At 45.4% G+C, this 20923-nt stretch overlaps 1 protein-coding gene across 2 annotated transcripts in view; it reads right to left on the bottom strand.

Moving 5' to 3' along the window:
• MIA3 (MIA SH3 domain ER export factor 3) overlaps positions 1-20923 on the bottom strand; it is a 348169-nt gene that overhangs the window by 103966 nt on the left and 223280 nt on the right. For both annotated transcript variants that reach the window (XM_085612967.1, XM_085612968.1), the window contains exon 9: positions 7730-7751. In XM_085612967.1, the coding sequence (XP_085469093.1) occupies positions 7730-7751 (22 nt within the window). The remainder of the gene's footprint in view (positions 1-7729; positions 7752-20923) is intronic.

The following is a 20923-nucleotide window of genomic DNA, read 5'->3' as shown; positions in this document are numbered from 1 at the left end:
TTGGCATAATAAAAGCTAAAATAAAACTTGGGTTGTGGGAAAAGTGCAGTCGCAAATAATGGTTAAGGATGTCTAACTTAAAAAAATGAAAGGCAGCATTGCTCGAGGTGGAATAAAGGCACATTTAAAGCTGAATGTAAATGTTGCCCTCTTGGTCACTTTTTTGATACCGATTAGCTAAAATAAGTGAAGGGTAACATTTTCCCATTTTTGCAGTCACAACTATTGTTAAAAGCTGTCTAACAAAAGAATTGAAAGGCAGAATTGTTCGAGGGGAATAAAACTTAGGTTGTGGTTGAGGTGCAGTTGAAAGGAATATGCTACTTACCAGTATGCATCTGTTCTTGGCATGTAGAGCTGCAGATCTATAAACTTTTGCATAGATCGCCATCTGGTGTTGGGCCCGGATGTTTGCAGTTTGTTTTTCCTCTTGGAAAGTCTTTGGAAGTCACGAGGTCGGTGACTCCTCCTTTGGTTCGTATTGCGCATGGGCTTCGGCTCCATCCTCAGATTGTTTTTCGCCAGCAGGGAAAGATGGAGCGTAGTAATAACAGTAAAGAAACCCATGTGTGTTGTATCTAAATAAGATAGACTGGAATGGATACCGGTAGCCGGGGAGGCGGGTGGGCGTGTATAGATCTGCAGCTCTACATGCCAAGTATGCATACTGGTAAGTAGCATATTCCGTTCGAGGCATATGAGCTGCAGATTATACACTTTTGCATAGACTATATAGCAGTACCCAACCCTAGCGGCGACCACCGGCATCCGTTGCAGTGGTTTGGAACAGTGTTTTTAGTACAGCCTGGTCCACACTAGCTTGTTGCTTGGTTTGCACATCTACACAGTAATGTTTTGTGAAAGTGTGCGGTGTTGACCATGTCGCTGCTTTGCAGATGTCATCTAATGGTATGTTCCCTAGAAAAGCCATAAAAGCACCTATCTTCCTTGTAGAGTGGGCTTTAGGGGGAACAGATAGCGTTCGTTTTGCTTTGTGATAGCAAATCTGTATGCATTTTACAATCCACCTAGCTATCCCTGATTTAAAAATAGGGTTGCCTTTATGTGGTGGAGAGAAAGAGACAAATAGCTGTTTGGTTTTTCTGAAAGGTTGTGTTCTTTGGATATAGTAAAGTAAGGCCCTTTTAACATCCAGTGTGTGTAAGGCCCTTTCCGCAACAGTTTGAGGTTGTGAGAAAAATACTGGTAATTCTACCGATTGGTTCAGATGGAAGGGAGAAATGACTTTTGGGTAGGAATTTTGGGTTGGTGCGGAGTACAACCTTGTTCTGATGCATTTGGAGAAAAGGTTCCTGTATAGTGAGTGCTTGTATTTCACTAACCCTTCTAAGGGAAGTGATGGCCACTAGAAAAGCTGTTTATCATGTGAGAAATTGCAGCTCACATTTATGCAATGGTTCGAAAGGCGGTCCCATTAGCCTTGTGAGAACTATATTTAAGTTCCAGACAGGCGAGGGTGGTACTCTGGGTGGAATTACTCTTTTGAGGTCTTCCATAAAGGCTTTGATGGCAGGTACCCTGAAAAGTGATAGGTGCTGCCTGTTCTGTAACCAAGCAGCAATTGCTGCGAGGTGTAACCGAATGGATGTATATGCTAGGTTACACCTTTGTAAATGGAGCAAGTAACATATAATGTGCTGTATGGATACATTTAGAGGGTTGATTGTGTTGTTATGGCAGTAAACAACAAATCTTTTCCACTTTGCAGCATAGCATGCCCTAGTAGTAGGGCGTCTAGCTTCTCTGATAATATTCATGCAATCAGGGGGAAGGTTAAGGTATCCGAATTCTAGGACCTCAGGAGCCAGATCGCAAGGTTGAGCTGAGCTGGGTCCGGGTGCCTGATCTCTCCATGGTTCTGGGTTAGGAGGCATGGTGAGAGGTGTAACTTTTGGTGTGGTACTACTGAGAGTTCCAGCAGTGTGGTGTACCACGGTTGTCTGGCCCATGTTGGAGCTACCAGGAGGAGTGTGAGGGAATGCTGTTGTAGCTTTCGCACCACTAATGGAATTAGTGGGAGAGGTGGAAAAGCGTACGCAAATTTGCCTGACCAGTTTATCCATATTGCATTGCCTTTGGACAATGGGTGTGGATATCTGGCGGCGAAGCTTGGGCATTTTTTGTTTTCGTGGGTGGCGAAGAGGTCTTTCTGAGGATGCCCCCACTTCTGAAAGAACGCGTGAAGAACATGTGGGTGAAGTTCCCATTCGTGGATCTGCTGCGTTTGTCTGCTGAGCAGATCTGCCATGGTGTTTTGGACTCCTGGGACGTGTGGTGGGCCAGGAGAAAGATTTTCTGTGGAATTGCCCATCTCCATATGCTCTGTGCTAGTTGAGAGCTGTGGAGTGTGTGTGCCCCCCTGTTTTTGAATGTAGTACATGGCAGTCATGTTGTCTGTGCGAATGAGGACTGCCTTGCCTGAAATCTGCGTCTGGAAGGATTTTAGGGCTAGAATGATTGCCAGTAACTCCAAATGGTTGATGTGGAGTAACTTCTGTTGCGGCGTCCATGTGCCCTGCACTGTGAGATGTAACAGATGAGCTCCCCAGCCGGAGAGCGATGCGTCTGTTAGGATTATTAGTGGAACCGGGTCCAGGAACGGTCGACCTTTGGAAAGGTTTGTGGTGTTCCACCACTGCAGAGAGCGATGGGTGCGACTGTCCACCAATACCAGATCTGTCAGTTGCCCCTGGGCCTGGTTCCACTGGCGCGCTAAGCACTCTTGGAGTGGACGCATCTGGAGTCATGCATGAGGCACCATGAAAATGCAAGAGGCCATCATCCCTATCAGTTGCATAAACACTCTTGCTGGGAGAGAGTGTTGAAGTATGAATCTTTGACGCAGAGCCTGTATGTTTGCAATCCTGGCAGGATTGGGATAGGCTATGGCGGCACCGAGGTATTGCTTTGTGTGTGATGGTATCAAGTGGGACTTTTGGTGGTTCACCGTGAAACCTAGCTGGTGAAGTAGTTGGATTGTAGTGGCGGTGTGGTGCACACATTGGTTGTAGGACGTGGCTTTTATTAGCCAGTCGTCCAAATACGGAAAGACGTGAATGTGCTGTCTTCTGAGGTGTGCCGCCACTACTGCTAGGCACTTGGTGAATACCCTTGGTGCTGTTGTGACCCCGAACGGGAGCACCTTGAACTGGTAGTGTTGTCCGTCCACTACAAATCTGAGGTACTTTCTGTGAGCATGGTGTACTGGAATGTGAAAGTATGCGTCTTTTAAGTCCAGTGTGGTGAGAAAGTCGTTCTGGGAGAGGAGTGGAAGAATCTGTTGAAGGGTTACCATGTGAAAATGGTCTGAATGTATGTAAGTGTTTAGAGGCCTGAGATCTAGAATGGGTCGTAGAGTCTCGTCTCTTTTTGGAATAAGAAAGTACAGGGAGTAGACCCCTAAATTTTGCTGATTGATGGGGACTTGCTCTATGGCTTGTTTTTGCAGGAGGGAGATTACTTCCTGTTTTAATGACGTGGCATGTTCTTGTGACATTGGGCGTTGCCTGGGTGGGTAGATGTTAATTCTAGGCAGTAGCCTGAATGAATAATTTGGGTCACCCATCTGTCTGAGGTGATGGTCTCCCAGACGTGAAGGAAATTTTGTATTCTGCCCCCGACCGGAGTGGGATGGTCTGGAGGGAGCGGGGGAAAAGTCATTGGGTAGGCGGTGTGGTAGAGCGGGCGGTATTTGTTTTGCATCTGCCTTTATTATTATTGCCTCTGTAGCCGCCTCTTTGATAACCCCTTGTGAAGGTGGACTGAGGAGGGGATTTGTAGGACGTGGATGCGCTATCTGAGGAGTAGCCTCTACCCGTGCCCCGAAAGGAAGAGCGGCGAAAGGAGCGCCTAGGAGTGTGTGACTGTAGGGCTTGCATGGATTTCGCCGTATCGGTGTCTTTCTTCATCCTCGAGGGCTTCATCAACTTTTGGACCAAATAAATGTTGTTGATCAAATGGGTGGTTCAATATGGAGGCTTGCACCTCAGGTTTAAAACCTGAAACTCTTAGCCAGGTGTGGCGACGGAGGAGGACACTGGTGTTTATGGCCCTGGAGGCTGTGTCTGCCGCATCTAGGGCACAGCATATAGAGGTATTGGTTATGGTTTTACCCTCTTGAATAAATTCATTAGCCCTATTTCTGTATTTTTCAGGGAGATGGTGCATGATGGTTTCTAGCTCATCATAATGCGCTCTGTCGTATCTGGCCAATAGCGCTTGAGTGTTGGCGATACGCCATATATTGGCGGCTTGTGACGCAGTGCGCTTTCCTGACGCGTCTAGGAGCTTGGACTCTTTGTCAGGTGGTGGTGCTTCGCCTGACGCCTGAGAATTTGATCTCTTCCTAGCTGTAGATACCACTAAGGAATCCAGTGGTGCAGGGCCTTTAATGTATGCAGGATCTGTGGGGGCGTCTTTATATTTTTTCTCTATACGTGGGTTTAGGACCCTAGCCCTGACTGGGTCTTTAACCCTTTCCGTGCTTGTGACGGAGCGGTTCCGTCATGCGCGACGGTCGCGCTGTGCGCATGATGGAACCGCTCCGTCACGGCCCCGCCCGCGCACGGAACCTTCAGCGTGGCGCGGAAATCCGCGCCGCGCTGAAGGGGTTAAAAACCTCTGGTGCATGTTTGATTACTCCTTTTAGCATAGGTTGTATAGCAGTAGTCCTATGTGCAGTATCGAAGGTGTCTAGGAAAAAATCTTCCTCTACTGGGTCAGTATGTAACTCTACCCAGTGATAATGTGCCGCCCTCTGTAGTAGGTGGTGAAAACCTAACGAGTCTTCTGGTGGGGATGGCCTGGATGGATAAAGGTCATCCTGTGGGACATCTGGGATGTCCGGATTGTTATAGTCATCCCATGGGTCTGGGGATCCAGTAGGGGTGGGGTCTTGTGGCACATCTGCTGGATCGTAGTAAGGGTCCCCTTGATCATCATGGTCTGGAGACAGGGTCGGAGAGCGATGAGGCAGGGGTGGAGAAGGTGGAGGTGGGGAGAGGGTGGAGGAGGTGGGGAAGGCACTCTGAAAGGGGAGGTAGCACAGTCCTTCCTCTTTGGAGGTGGAGGTGGAGCGGATTTGTCCAAATGTCTCTTTTTTGAAGACAGTGTCAAATGTCCAGGATCCTCGGTAAGTGTCTTTTGCAGAGGATCCGGTGTGAATAGTTCTTGCGACCCTGGTAGTTCGGTCGGCGCCGAGGTTTTCGGGGCCGACGGCTTTTTAGGCTGGTCTGTGCCGTGCTTTTTTGGGACCTCCGATTTCTTGTTCGGTGCCGAGGGAGGCTTCGGCTCGGGAGTGTCGGCGCCGAGGGCCTTATGATGTTTGGTCAGCACGAGAGGGCGGGTTTCGACACTGAGGGCTTTGGTGCTGAGCTCGGTGTGGCGGTGGAGGCCGATTTTTTCTTCGGCGCCAAAGGGTATTTTTCGGCACCGCTGGTAGGCTGGCTCGAGCCCGAGCTTCCGGAAGGCTTAATAGGCTTCTTTACCGGGCCCGAAGGTGGGGTGTTAGAAGCAGTGTCCTTGGTCTTGCCTAGGCTTGAAGGCGAAGGCGTGACCGAAGCCTTTTTGGGTATCGGCGCGGGTGTGGGAGGGGGTATAGTACTCACGACCCTCTGCGCCGGGGTGATGTCCTCCACATCTGAGTCGTCGGCCTCAGAAGCACCGACGAGGTCGTCATCTTCTTCGGTGTGCTGCTGTCCCGGAGCTTCGACGTCGTCCCCGAAGATGTCGACTGGAGCGGAGGTCGAGGAGTGCGCCATGTTGCGTCTGGCCCTTCGATCTCGAATAGTCTTTTTCGATCTAAAAGACTTGCAGGCGGGACAGTCTCGAGCCTCGTGTTCAGGGGAGAGGCAGAGGTTGCACACCTCATGAAGATCGGTGTGGAGGAATTTGGACCCACATCGAGGGCACTTCTTGAAGGGAGTTCTTTCCATCAGCCGAGACCGGAGCCGGGATAGGCTCGAAGGCCGCCGTCGACGACTGGAATCGAAGAAGTGTCGAAGAGAAGGAGATTAAGATGATTTGTTATCTGAAGAATCTCGATTTGTGAGGATTTTGCGTCGATCGTTGAACTGGAAAGTTCGGAACCGGAGAGCGAAGTATTACATCCGAGCCCGATGGCGGAAAGAAACAAATCTGAGGATGGAGCCGAAGCCCATGCGCAATACGAACCAAAGGAGGAGTCACCGACCTCGTGACTTCCAAAGACTTTCCAAGAGGAAAAACAAACTGCAAACATCCGGGCCCAACACCAGATGGCGATCTATGCAAAAGTGTATAATCTGCAGCTCATATGCCTCGAACATATTGTTTAAAGCCATCTAACAAAAGAATTTGAAGGCAGCATTGTTCCAGGTGGAATTAAGGTAAATAAACAAGCCCTCGCATGCAATGTCTGTTTTGTTTGAGATAAGACAATGAGCTTCACATACTGCTTTCACTTGCAGTGCTAAGGGAAAGGGACTAGATTAATCTTTTGTACAGGTCAACGTTAACTGCTTTGAACCACAATCACAAGAAGTCGTGGCGCAGCTGGGATGTGAATGGGGCTTCCCAGCTTCAAAGGCTATAGCTCTACACATAAGGAAATACATACCAATGCAGGTCTCCTTATCTGCAGATCAGTGGTCTTTGAAGGTGTGAAACCCGTAAAAGTCCAGCGTCAGCATTGAAAGCCCTATAGGTATATGCTTCCTATGGACATCAGAGATGCCAACTCACTTGTTTCATTTAGAAAATGCCTTAAAACTTGGTTATTTCAAAACAAATTTTTCCTCATATCTCAGGGCTCACGTTTCTGGTTTAGCGCCAAGACACCTTCGGGTATTCGTGCGCTTAATAAGTTATATTAACATAACATTTCTTTTATCTCTAAGGAAACGGAATGCAACAGAGTATGTATAACCGGCAAGCAGTTCCACAAATGTGATAACGATTGTCGGAGTTCAGAGTAAACAAACATTCACGTATAAGGTCCCCTCGCAGTCACACATTAAACACAAACTCAGTAAAATGAAAATTGTTTACAAAAAAACACCTTAAGGATATGGCCTAGATGCAGTTGCAAACAGTGGTGAAACAAAAGATGCACTCTAGAGTAGCTCAACAAAAAGAAAGCAATTGCTCCCAAAAGTGCGAGCAGTGAAAGAACACAAGTATTGGGGTCATGCTCTAGAGGAGGGTTACATGCAAGAAGAGGGAAGTGCTGACCAGCAGGAAGCAAGCAATTGAGATTGGCTTTGGAGCCCGCCGATTGTAAGCAATGGGAGGGCTCCAAGTCCCCTAACAGTAAACAAAATGTCTCTAAGAGACAGCACATGAGCTTTCTATGCGAGACCTAAAAATGGCAGAAATAATAGCACAATACAGTCACTGTGCAATTATTCACCAAAGACTCCAAAAGAGTATTACAACTCACCTTTTAATTTGTAGTGTTTATCACAAACTGACCAGCCTTCAAATCAGGCTGGTCTAAAAAAATGCAAGCCCACTCTTTTCCCTTGTGATTAGCAGCTGCAGCCAAGCTGGATCAGTAATCTGGTACCGTAGAGGGCAAAAGTACACTTTTTGCAAGGTTTCTTTCCTGACAGTTTGGTCCTTAGTAGCAGACCCATATCACTTTCTGAAACTCCCTTTTACACAAAGGCTAAAGATGGGTACTGGTGTTTGAGCTTTCTGAAAGTGACAAAAACAGTAAATGTTCTCCTACCTTGATAAACACGACTTTTGACCTGAAAGTAAAAAACAGAAAAAGATACAATCACTAGGTTAATTAAATCATGGAATCACCTTAACAACTGACATAGCTTTATATTTTCAATAATAAACACTGAGAAGCAAAGAACAGATAAGAGGCTTGACCATTGACAAATGGAACATTTGCTAATGTTTGTTAACTGTGCAAAGAATGAACACAGTCAATAAGAACTCCTGGGTTAATGCCCTAGATCAGGGGTAGAGTTCGACAAAAATCAGCAGATGGACCACGTAAAAGAGCTCATGAACACTACAAGACAACTGTGACAATAGTCAACAGCTGATAGTACATGCAAGGCACATCTAAAACTTTTTCTTAATCTACTTTTACTGTAACAGCATTTTCCATGCTATTTCAAAAACCAATAATCCTCTTTGTACATCCCAGAATGGTTTTCGTTATTTCAATTTTTAGGTAGCTGTACTAACACTTTCGCTATGATGATGTATATGTATAATATTTGGGTGAAGAAACTAATTGTGTCACCTTATCTCCCTTTCTTCAGCAACTTCAAACTATGGCCTGTAGTTTACATCAACTGAAAAATCATTGGTGCTCGTACATTTTATCCTTTAAGAATAGATCATATCTGAATATCCTGTTATTTTGCCAGTGTTCACAGGCTTCAACACTGGAGTCTGTTTTAAGTGGATCTTTGGTTTAAATCTAGAACTATCAAGGAAACTGTTTGAAATTGGGGTACTGGTTTGCTGGGGTGTAAGCACAGGTGAAGTAGCAACCACAATTCTAGTCAGGGTAAGGTACAAACAAACCCCAAATTAACCTGTGCTGACCCCCCTGGTAGCTTGGCACAGAGCAGCCAGGCTTAACTAAAGAGGTAATTTGTAAAGTATTTGTGCAACACTTCAAACAGTGACAGTGAAAACACCACACAAAAAGGATCCCACAACCAGGTTAGAAGAATAGAGATTAATTTATTAAATAAAACAAGACCAAAATGACAACAATCCAATCAGTAGAACCGAAGATATTCAAATTAGGTCAAAAGAGCTGCAAAAAAAGCACATAGCCCCAGCTGTGGATATCTGGCCGACCTGGACCACAAGTTGAGGCCGACCGCGACAGAGCGCAGGCCAGCTACAGGGACCCAGTTAGGCTAGCTGAACAAAGTACCTTTAATCCTGGTTGCAAAGCGTTGCATGGATCCGTATTGCTGTGCAGCCAAAGCGATGCATGGGTTCCAAGATGTGATGAGGCTGCGGTGCCAGGTCCAGTTGCGTTGTCATCGAGAATCCAGTCACTAGTGCTTGAGATGTGAAGTCTGCCGGAGATGTGACGCGCAGCTGGTGACGCATCAGTTCAGAGGAGCTACAAGGAGTCTGGCGTCATTGTCGAGGCTGCCGTCAACAAGCGGTTTCAGGACTGGGATCAGGGATGCGTCACGCCACCAGAGTGATGCGTCCGTTCCAAGGACTGCAGAAGCGATGCAGGTCTTTGCGACGGGTCCAATCTACGCAGCAGCAGCAATGCGGCACTTCTACTCAGAGATGCATCACCCAGCAGAGGAGCTGTGTTGGTTTAGCTGGCAAGCACCTTAGACTAACTTCCAAGGGTCCATGACTGGGGTGACATCACTTGGCATGGTAAACTCACAGACGGCAGAGCCCAGGTGCAGGTGCAAGGTTGTTGGAAGCCTGTTCAGATCAGGCAGCCAGTCAACTAGCCCTTGGAGCCACTCTGCATTCTGTGTTCAAGAGACATAGGTCCAGTTTATCTCACCCAGAGAAGTGAGCAGCAGGCGGCAGGGCAGCACAACAGAGCAGCAGTCCTTCTTCCTGGCAGAGTATCCACAGGTCCAGACGCATACTGAAATGGTGGTGTCCAAGGTCCTCCTTTAATGCACAGTTGTGTATCAAAGGTTCTTGAGGCATGCCTTTGAAGTGCACAGATGCCCTGCCTTCCCTGGCTCCAGTCTAACGACAGTGGCTATATGTAGCCCTTTGTGGGGAGACAGGACACAGCCTAATCAGGTGTAAGTAGGGCTGGACCCAGCTCCTCCCGCCCAACCTGCCAATGATGATCCGTTCATTCACATCCAAGCTGCCATTGTGTAAGGTTGTCTAGGAGAAATACACAAAGCCCAACTGCCAATTACACCCAGTCATGTGACCAGAAAAAGGCTGCAGGCACCAAATAACTAAGGAAAGAAAATGTCAACTTAATAAAAGTGGCAATTTCAGAACTGCAATTTAAAATCCGACTTCACCATAAGTTAGGATTTTAAATTAGAATTTCAGACACCAAACATGAGACAATTATCTCTTCCCATTTAGAACTTACACTTATAAAATGTAACAAGCATTTGCAATGCAATAGGTCTTATGTTTGCAAGAGTTTGAGCTACTGACATTACAAATGACAATGCCTTTTTATTTATGTGTTTAGTAAACCTGCCAGCGATGCGTAAACATGCACTTGGTACTTATAGCCATTGATTATGAGAAGCAAGGCTAGCAGTAACTGTGCCTCTTTTACTGCCAGCCTTGCTTTTAGTAAGTAAGGAATACAAGTACAAGGTGCGTGTTTACGCACCGCTTGCAGGTTTTCAAAACACAAATGAAAAGCCTTGTCATTTACAATACAAATGGCTCACACTCTCGCAAATGCAAGACCTATTGCATTGCACATGCATGTTTTTGGATGATGCTAAACAGCACCTGCAAAATACATTGCAAAGGCAAGACCTAATGGCTTTGCCAACGGTTATTTCATTCCTGTATTTTTCTGCTGCAGACCTAACCCGGAGAGCATAGAAGCACTTTACATTGAGCAATGATGCAAAATAACCCTTTCAGTTTACAGACAGACTGAGTTACAGCAATATTTTTTTGAGGTACAGCCTTACGTGAAATGGGGGAATGCATACACGGTCATATCTATTATACTAACATTATATACAGATGTGCATGTCACAGAGGTTTTTAATGTTGTTTTAAATAAATACTTGCTGTCAAATAGGCAGTATTGGTGCTACTTTATTTTTTTTAAAAAGGGGGTTGGCGGCCTTGAATGCACATCTGGAATTGCCTCAGGACTACACGCATGGCTGGGTGACATGAAGTGACGTGTGGATACGTATAGAACACAAATGTCACTGTAAATGCTACATAACCACCTGTCTACTTGCTGACATTTTGATTTTTATTGTATTGTTTCACAGTGAATTACCACAGTCTGTTGATGTAATTGTCAGAAAATTATAAAATAAAATAAAAAATATATCAATTTAAAAAGGGGGTTGGCGGTACTTGCATTTCTCAGCAGGGTGTTAATGCTTATATTGAGAGCGTACCAGACCCTTTCTGTAGCAAAAAGCCCGGTACTATGATATTATGAGTGGCAGCACTTCTTTATTTCCATTTTAAACACTGGTTTAGAAAGACAGCAATCTTAGCATGGCCTGATGTTTCCACGGGCCACTCAGCAGATCCCCATGGTACACAGAGTCAGCCGTGTTTTAGAGCCAACTTGCATATACATGCCGGGGCTCTGAGGCCCATGCTTAAAATGGAAAAAGTTAAACTAGAAGGCTTTTTATGTAAAGTGTAGTTGTACAAAAAAGAAAAAAACATATGTCTGGATAAAAAAAATTTAAAATTACGTGGTATCTTCTGAGAAGTGACACTTAGACTTGCCCTCTCAAAACCCCCTGAGAAGACAATGCCTGTCCTACCCTCTCAGTAACCAACCCCCAAACCTCGTAACTCACACAATTGCAGGACGTCATTAGCAAATGGGTCTGTGCCTCATTAGAGCCCTTTTTTGCAGACCCCTAATGAGACCACCATAATGTGATTGTATTCTTTATTGCCTTTTGCCCATTAGAGTCCACAGTTGCTCTCATTTTGAGGAAGGCTCCTTCTGTGCGCGTTCATCCTTTGCCAGCGGTGACTATAGCCTCTCCCTGGGGATGATCTGCTCCTTCAAAATATTATCAAAGTTAATTGAACTTGACCTGGTAGACACTTTTGCACCCAGCACTATCAACAGAATACATCTGTCTCCTATTTCTTGAACTTTGTCAGCATTGACGGCCATTTTTAAAAAAGGAAGGTTCTCTGTGCTCAGTCTTCATCAATAGGAAAAACTACTAAATAAAATAAAAACAATATGCTTCCATCGCATTTAACAAGTAATATCAATCCATATTTATATGTAAATATATCCGTAGTATTTTGTTGTACACAATAACACATAAGATCCAGATGTTCACTTTCCCTTGTAGTAAAAAATCGACTTCGTTTTAATTAAAGCACCCGATGATCGAAACGTTGCTGTAAAGCAGACTTTCCTAAAGAGTCTATTCCGGCCCCAGCTGTAATGCTTTCTCCGACCTATGCCCCAAACTGCGCAGAGCCATGCCTTTGAAGCAAACCCTGAGCAATAGACCGAACGCAACTGTACAATCGCAACAAAAGAATACAAGATCATGGCGGAGTCAGCATACTAGAACAGTCGTCGCTCATAACACGTTAGTGAAAACATCTTAAGGAGCTTGCTGCAGTGAGATGGCGGTAGCGAAGCAGCGATAGGCGGAAAGCAAAGCAGCCCCACCCGAAGTGGTGGCGTGCCGGAAACAGAAAAAGGAGTTAACACAAACAAACATGAACAATGGAAGCGGGAGAAGATTGTACTTGGCTGTTGCTCCTGAGCCAAATAAAAACGGAAGTGGTATATGGTTGCATGAACCATTTACAAAGCAGCAACGAAGACCGACGCTGCATTGAACCTATGGGAAGGCAGCAGGTGGAAGCAAAGTCTTTTTGGACTACAGCAGGTCTTGCAGACAGCGCATGCGTGCAGCCGAGGCTCGACCTCATAAAAGCATCTATAATCTTATCCTAAGGGAGAGAAAGGCCTTGCAGCAGTGAAAAATCAATTTAAGAGTTTTTCACTACAAGGACATTTTAAACTAAAAAATACATGCCCATATTTTTAAATACACTGCACAGTGGGCTGTCTAGGGTCTACCTTAGGGGTAACATAGGTGTATTAAAAAGGAAGGTTTTGGCCTGGCAAAAGGTTTATTTTGCCAGATCGACATGACAGGTTTTAACTGCACATACAGGCTATGCAATGGCATGTTTAAAAAGCTACTTAGGTGGGTGGCACACTCGACTAATAGCATTTAATTTACAGGTCCTGGGCACATGTAGTGCACAATACTAGTGTAGGAAGCTGGCTCTTTATATGTTATATAAAAATTAGGTATATCATGCAAAGAGTCCAGGGGTTGGTTCCCTTATGCGTGGACAGGGGCTTGCTCTAGCAATCCCAAGGCGCTCTTCTAGTGGGTATTGTGGTCTAGCAGCCTTAGGCTTATCAGAGGGGAGCATTAGATATCTGCAAGTGCAGACAATGGTCAATAAATGATGCACACGACTCAAGAAGGAGATCCACCCCAATATATAAAAATAACAAATCTAATAATATATATATATATATATATATATATATATATATATATATACACATACACACATATATATATATACACACACATACAAAAAAGAAGCAGCAGAGAACTCTGGGTAGCTCTCAAGTTTAGGTGGAAAGCAGCTTTTGTATAGAGCACTCAACACAAGCGACACTCTAGATCTGCTCACCTCAAATGTCTGCTTTTTTATCAAAGTCTTTAAGCATAGGATTAGCACAGTGCTATCCACTCCGAGATAGAAGTGGAGAAAGTCTTTTGCAGCAATTTCTACAGCAAAGTCTTTAAGCATAGGACTAGTACAGTGCTGTCTTTGCCGAGCTGTAAAATGACAAAAGCCATTTACCACTTCGGCGTGGATAGCACTGTGCTACTCCTATGCTTAAAGACTTTGATAGAAAAGCAGACATTTGAGGTGAGCAGATCTAGAGTGTCGCTGGTGTTGAGAGTGCCCTATACTGGAGCTGCTTTCCACCTAAACTTGAGAACTACCCAGAGTTCTCTGCTTCTTTTTGCATAATTTATTCGTCACTCTATGCCTGAAAGGGTATTTTTTTACACTTACACCCCCCCCCCCCCCCCTCTTCCCCCCCCAAATTTGATTAGGTAAGTACGTTTTGAAATAGAAATTCTTTTGTATTCAAAAACTCAACAGTGCAATTTTTAGAAGCTGTAATGTTATCTTATTAGAGGAAGAACAAGTATGGCATTCAGGTTCAGTACAGCGACTTACGGGACCAATCTTCAGGAGTTAAGGTGAGTGGTGGGCAAGGACCAAGGAAGCATCATCAGATCACCACCAGAAGCATTAGTTCAGCCAGGTGCATGGGTGCAAAACAGCTTTGAGTACCCAATACAAGTCTATGGAAATCAGTCTTCGCGTAATGAGGCTGCAGGTTTGAATGGGGGGGTGGGGGGGGGGGGGGGGGGAGTTGGGCTGAACCAACCAGGGCACTCAAGCCTCACGATGCTCAGTGACAGAATGATACCTTTTGTCATCTTCTCCACGGCCCAGGGGCGACAGGTGCAGAGGTATCTTTAGGCATCCGGCTTTCCTTCCCAGGAGCAGTCACAGGCCGTAGGCGACATGGGTGGGGGGGGGATGAGGGGGTGTTCCATGAAAGGCAAAACCATAGTGGACTCAGTCTCTGGAGCTCTGTGGGACCATGCCGTCACCAATGGCCCATTTCAACACGGGCTTGGAGTGACGCAAGCAGTGGTGTCTTCAGGCGTTCAGTTTTGGCGGTATTAAACTCCTCTCAGGTCTCTTGGGCTGCCTGCAGAGTGCAGGGATGCAGGTCCACTACTTCATGAGAGTTCTTGGTTCCTGGGAGAAGTACTGGCAGGTCTCCCAGTCTTTGGAGACACAACAGCTGCATGACAAGTCGTCTTTTGGTGCAATTGTCATAGTCAGCAGGCATGCCTGCAGGGTTGGCACCAAGTCACTTGCAGGGTTTTCAGTTGTTGCTCTTTGTGACTCTACTTACGTCTTCTTCTTCCAGGTCGACAGGATCTGTTTTTCTGGTGCCAGGTGGTCCCCTAAATATTGAAATTAGGAGAGTGCAGGGTAGTAGCCAATGGCCTTGGGGTCGCTACGCCCCCCATTTGACCACTTCATGTGATAAGTGGGCATAACTGACCCAGAATTCTTAGGTTTGCCGACAGAAAGACGGCTAACTCTGAAAAGTCATGGCCACCTCAGATTCGGCCACTTTAGGGTGGTACTAACCTGAGGGTGGGCACGCCTACCTGACTAGCTAACTTCCCCATCTGACCAGGTGCCAAAGAGCTCCGAACAAAGGGGGCGGTTCCTCTCCTGTGAGGGAACCCAGACTCCTATTTCAAAGGCGGTAGCCTCTTTGAAGCTCCACTGCCTTGGAATGTTAATCAGCAGGTCATCCTGTGTAATCACCCTCTTTCCGAGGAGGTTTTGTTTTGGACATCTTGAGAGCAAAGACTCTCACCCTACGGGGTCAGGCACTTGTCTACGGTGGCAGGCTGGCAGAATCCAGCCAGCCAACACACCAGGGGCTGGTAGGTTTTCAGGGGGGCACCTCTAAGGTGCCCTCTGGGTGCATGTATTAACAAATCCACCACTGGAATCAGTGTGACTTTATTAATATGAGATGTTTGATATCAAACATCACTATTTTCAGTGAAGCCATCATGTAGCTGGGGAACTCGTTTTAACCAGTGTCCAGCACATGTTTTAAAATGGCTTCCCTGATCACTTGCACTAGCAGTAATGGAACTGACCAGCACAGGGGCATATCTGCTCATGCACCTATGACCTCACATGTAGAGTAAAGCGCACTACCTTAGGGCTGTAAGGCCTGATGTAGGGGTGACTTACAAACACTACATGCAGTGTTAAGGGACATGGCACACAGTAATGTTGTGTTTTCCCTTTGGTTTGCACCAAAACACGCAGCTTGTAATGGCAGTTTTGTATGAGTTTGGCGAGGGGTCTCTTAGGGTGGCAAAACTAGTGTTGCAGCCCTGAGAGACCCTTCTTTAGTGGCCCAGTGACTTTGGTCTCTGCCCCAGCCCTCCACTTCAGGTAAAAGTCTTGGAAGCCAACTGGTTGCTAAACTCCAAATATCCCCTCTGTAGTGTCTTCTTATATGTTTCATCTTTGGAATCATGGAAATATATACAGCTCCTGACCACAGACGGCAGGCATATGTGCAGTAGCTCTGAGAATAGTTTCCAGCCTTGATTACTGCAATAGCACCAAACCTGGAATCAATGCAACTCTGCTCAAACACTTATATGAGATTCAAAAACAAGCATTTGCAATGCAATCGGTCTCGCATTTGTGAAAGTTAGAACTATTGATGTTTGTTGTAAATTATACCGTTTTTTATTTATGCTGTTTGTAGTGGGATTATGTGGTTTGATTTGGAAGTTAGTTGTGGAATTGTGTGGTGTGTAGTGTATTTGTGTAGTGGATTTATGTGGTATGGTGAAATGATAGGGGTGACAGTTGTATAAAATAGATAGAAAGTAAGATTGAGACGGATAGGTAGTTTGTGTATGAAGTGGTGAATGAAGTCTAGATAGAGTACCAAAAATAGTGTGTGAGAAAGGAATAAAGAAGGGAAGACTAAAAAAGCATAACCAACTCTTGAGTGTCTAGGCATACGCAGCTAATTTGGTGTGCGTTGGTAAGAGGCCATTAGGATTACCAACCAACTTGCTTACAAGGGCACCTCAGCATACGCCATGACAACACTGTACATATCTCCAAGCACTACGGCCACAAGTTCACAACAGGATTTGTATTAAATTAGAGTTACTGCTTACCGCTAATGCGCACGTGTAAAGCATTTCTGTTACAAATGTCAAGGCTGCCAAAAATAATAAATAAATAATAAAAAAAAAGTGCACAGGGAGTTTATGCTCACTATTTGCATAACAAGGCAAGGTTAATCTACCTTAACCTGATCGAACCGAAGTGATGATCATCTTTAACAGCAAATGCTAAAGTGAGACTCAATTAAATGAATGCACTAACTATAGAAAGAATAATAATCCACATTTGTAAAGCGCGAACAATCACCCGTAAGGGTCTCTAGGCGCTGGGGGCCGTCAGGAAGATTAAGCAAGCTATTGCCCAGAGTCACATGGTGCTGGGCTAATCTGCCGCCGGCGCTGGGGATCGAACCGTGATCCCCAGATTCCGGAGTCAGTCGCCCTGGCCGCGGCACCACACCTTAGGGTTTCTTAAAAAATTAGAAGTATGCATTTGTCGACTAAACAAATAGTTAAAGCGGGAGAAGGCAGAGCACTGTCTCAGTCACAATTTCCCTGAAGGCATGATTTGACGCCGAGTAGGCCACACCCTCACCCTTACCAGGGGCCTGCCTATGGAGCTGGAGTTTTATTTTTGGCAGGAGACATTAAGTCGATAGACGGAGGGGATGCGACAATCTACATAACCGGAATTTTTAAGTGCACATCATTTCTAGTGAAGTTGTCGAATTTATGGGACCGGATGAAATTGGTTACTGTGAAGCAAACAGCTACTCATGCTTAGAGGTGCAAACGGATGAGGATAATATATCTCTGATGCTTGAGTGTGTACAAAGTGTTTACGGGTGGAGGTGTTGTTGATGGACAGAAGATCTGAAGATGGGGTCGTTCTGTAATGTCATACAGTAGTCTTAGAGATGGGGAAGAGGAGCACCAGCTATGTCTGGTTGGATCCATCCCATTATATTTTAATCCTAATGGAATGCCCAAATGTTGCAGGTTTCAGAAACTGCTGAAATGTGGCTACTGGGATCTGTCATAGTTTGGGATAGCCACGATAGGTTGTGCTTTTAAGTTCACTATTTGAATAGCAGGAGGCTGGATCGTTGTCAAGGGACCATTATCTTGACGTTTTAGAACAAAGCGCCGTATCATCAGGCAGGTGAGGCCCAAGCAATGGTTCTTAGGGCTCCAACAAAAGCCCTCGAGTACTCTATGGCACTTGTAGACACGAAGAGGTAGAGTTAATAAAGTGCTCGCCCTAGAGTTTTAGGAGCCCGCGGGTAGAGTGAGGGAGCTTCTCGTCATAGTGTTTCATAGCCCATACAAGTGGCATGTAAACAACAGAAAAGGCGCACCACTCACCTGAAACCCATGTAGCTGTATGTCATTTTCTCCAGTAGGTTGAGATATGGTATCAGGCGTTTGCCATGTTCCTACTGGGAGTGGATACACACAGGTAACTGGCTAGGAAAGCAGACACCGGAGGCTTGAGCGATTCCCTCTCCCGGGACCCTCTAAGCGCTACATGGCCAGATCCTGTATTTCTCACCCAGGGACACGTGGTAAGGAGCGGCCCTCTTTTACAGACTGTACCCTGGGGGTTACTGGTACCTGGCCTCCCCGTGGTGTCAGAGAGAGAACAACCCTGCTTTAGTGTCTGGGGAGGGAGGGTAGGGGGCTTGCAGGGTGGGTGGCAAACTGGTCACCCTCTCAGCTGCTTTCATTGGTTCGTGGATGCTTCAAACCGCTCAGACAAGAAAAAGAAAACTAGTCCAGGAGCAGCGAAGGGAGGTAGGGAATCTGAGCATGATGCTCCAAAGGAAAGGGTCAACGTTCTCATAAGGTGCTGTGGATGAGAGGAGGAAAAAGGGAGAAAGTGGAGAGGAGGGCGGGACCTGGTAGGGGAGAAATACTGAGCGAGGCAAACCTAGAAAGAGTGACTATCTGAGGCGGAGGAAAGAGGGAGCAACACGCGAGGAGGAAGCAGCCGTCAGATGCAGCTTAACTGCCAGAGCAGCTGACTTTAAAAAACTGGGGAACCAGGTTCGAGTTCTGGCGTCGGCTCAGCATCCTCTGATTCTGGGCATATTAATTAATCTCCCTGTGCCTGAAAAATGAATGTGTCCATCTGTAATGCAACTAGTGATCATTTGAAGAGCTTCGATACCTTTGGCTCCAGTTTGTGCTATATAAAACTGTAAAAAAAAAAAAACAAAGAAAAAAGCTGTGTTGTGGAAGGGGTGAGGGGAGGGGCTGACACAAGGAGATTAAGTGGTATCGAAGCTGAAACACCCAAGATGGGTCAGGAATGTTTCATCAAGCCTGTGCATGAAGTAAACAGAACACTTTACAGAGCAGAGGCAGGCCAAAAAACTGAGTGCTCTCAAAATATAAATAACCTGAAGATTAAGAGCACATGTAATAGGGGCAGTCCTTATGGGAAGATACAAATGTCCAAAAGGAGTGTCGTGTAGTTCCTAGGAATCCCCCAGGACCTGCACATTTTGGATGAATTAAACTGAGGGCATGGTGTCCAAACCGACTCCGGACACCCCCACAGAATGTCAGCCGTTAGACCAGCTAGCTCTACACTGCCACTAACACCCCCCTGTATCTTACAGTGGTGTAGGTAGTTTCTGGCAAACACTGAATATAACAACCCTGATTCCTCAGGGATCGTAAAAACAGTACAGTACTTTTCGCTCAGTCACTCGTGCTTGCTTTTTCTCAGGAAATAGACAAGATGGCAATTGGGACGTTTTCGTTAAGTATTTATTGGTCCAGCGACCTTCTTATGTAAAACATATGTGCTGCAACAATCAGGAGACAGAAGCATACGAAAGAAATTGCAAGTGCTAATATAGTGAACAGTAGATGCATTTCTACCATAATGCTAAAAAAGATGACCATATACTGTTCAGATAAAACAGTAGCATCTCAAACTCCTATAATGCGTGCTCTATGTAATTTGACTAAATGTACCTAGCCTAGATGTATAGGTGTAGCATGTATATGTACCTGGCTAGCCAAGAATCCCCAAGGGTAGCTCCAACCCCCTCACCTGATAATAGTGAAAGAAGGACCCCCTCTCCGCTTCGAGTATGACACCCTGCAAGGGATGTCAGACCGCTGCGTGTCGAAGATTCAGCATGCAGGACCCCATATCAGCTTGGAAGGAATACTCCTCTAATTTGCAGGGGGAATGAGGGTCTTATATACAAGAGTGGACACTCCAGGGTTTCTTCTAGAATCGATATGTTTTGAAAACAATCAAATGTTTTTCCAAACAAATGCGACCATGAACAGCGGCCTACTGGCCAAGGGTGAAAAAAAGTGGTGACCCTTATACAGAGTAATTATGCCGTGCCAAGGGACATGTTTATGTACGTCAGGTACAGCATTATTTTGATAATATACCAAGAACCGGTTTACGAAGGGACAGTGCTAACTACTAGGTAAAAGATCACCCCTCAGAACCGTTATAGTCGTGTGGATGGAACAATGCATGTAAAAAGGGGCATACAAGACGGGAGTAGCCTAACGAATATGACAGGAGAGACTACTAAGTGTATTCGCCAATCAAAAGCCAGCATTTAGAAAGGACATTAAGAGGAACCAATGAAAAAGATGGGAGGTCCTTGAAGCCCATAATCTAGATACAGCATGTCTCAAAGGGACATCGAATGCACTGCCTAGGCGAGACCTAATTATGTGATATCTTATCACTTTCGCATTCAGGTTCTCCAAAGTATGCTCTCTCCTTCCTCACCTCCATGTAATAGGATCTTTTTAGAACTCCTTGCATTATCCTGTGCGCTGCCTCTAGTACTGCCCCATTTTTCTCCTTGAAGCCCATCTCCTATGTCCCGTCAAAACCTCTTCATTCCAGTACCCAAAACCATATGCGTCACCCCAGATTCCAAAGGTCCAGATGTGGTGCCTATCCTTTTTCTATCCGTAGGTTGCCTTTCTGGAGGATGGTTCATCAGGAGTTTCACAGAATATCCTCTTATATTAGATTTAGAGAGCATCTGAATGAATTGTTGTACCTCCTGGATGCAAATTTCAAACTGTACCTGCAGACATTTTTCTCTCGATTCCACTAGTTCTCTCTGTATTGAACATCAGTGACTACACTGCCCTATCTCAGCAGATGTCAGTACTGAACAGATTCTACTTTCCCAATGGAATCCTCACTACCTATACTTTTTGAAAATCTAGCACTGAGGAAGGCAGACAGAAAAACATGTAGCTCAAATATATTGTTTTGCTCTTTGGTGAGTACATCTATTTCTTGGATTTATTTTTTGTATGACCAATAGTATCAGTTTGAACATATGTTTTTACCCTGACTGGATTTTATTTTCTTGTTACTAATCATCTTCTTGAAATAAATATTTTAGTAGGTGCGTGTGTGTGTGTGTATATACACC

Source organism: Triturus cristatus, chromosome 6 (assembly GCF_964204655.1).
Source record: "Triturus cristatus chromosome 6, aTriCri1.1, whole genome shotgun sequence".
NCBI classification, from domain to species: domain Eukaryota; kingdom Metazoa; phylum Chordata; class Amphibia; order Caudata; family Salamandridae; genus Triturus; species Triturus cristatus.
This window is presented reverse-complemented; position numbering and strand designations above follow the sequence as displayed.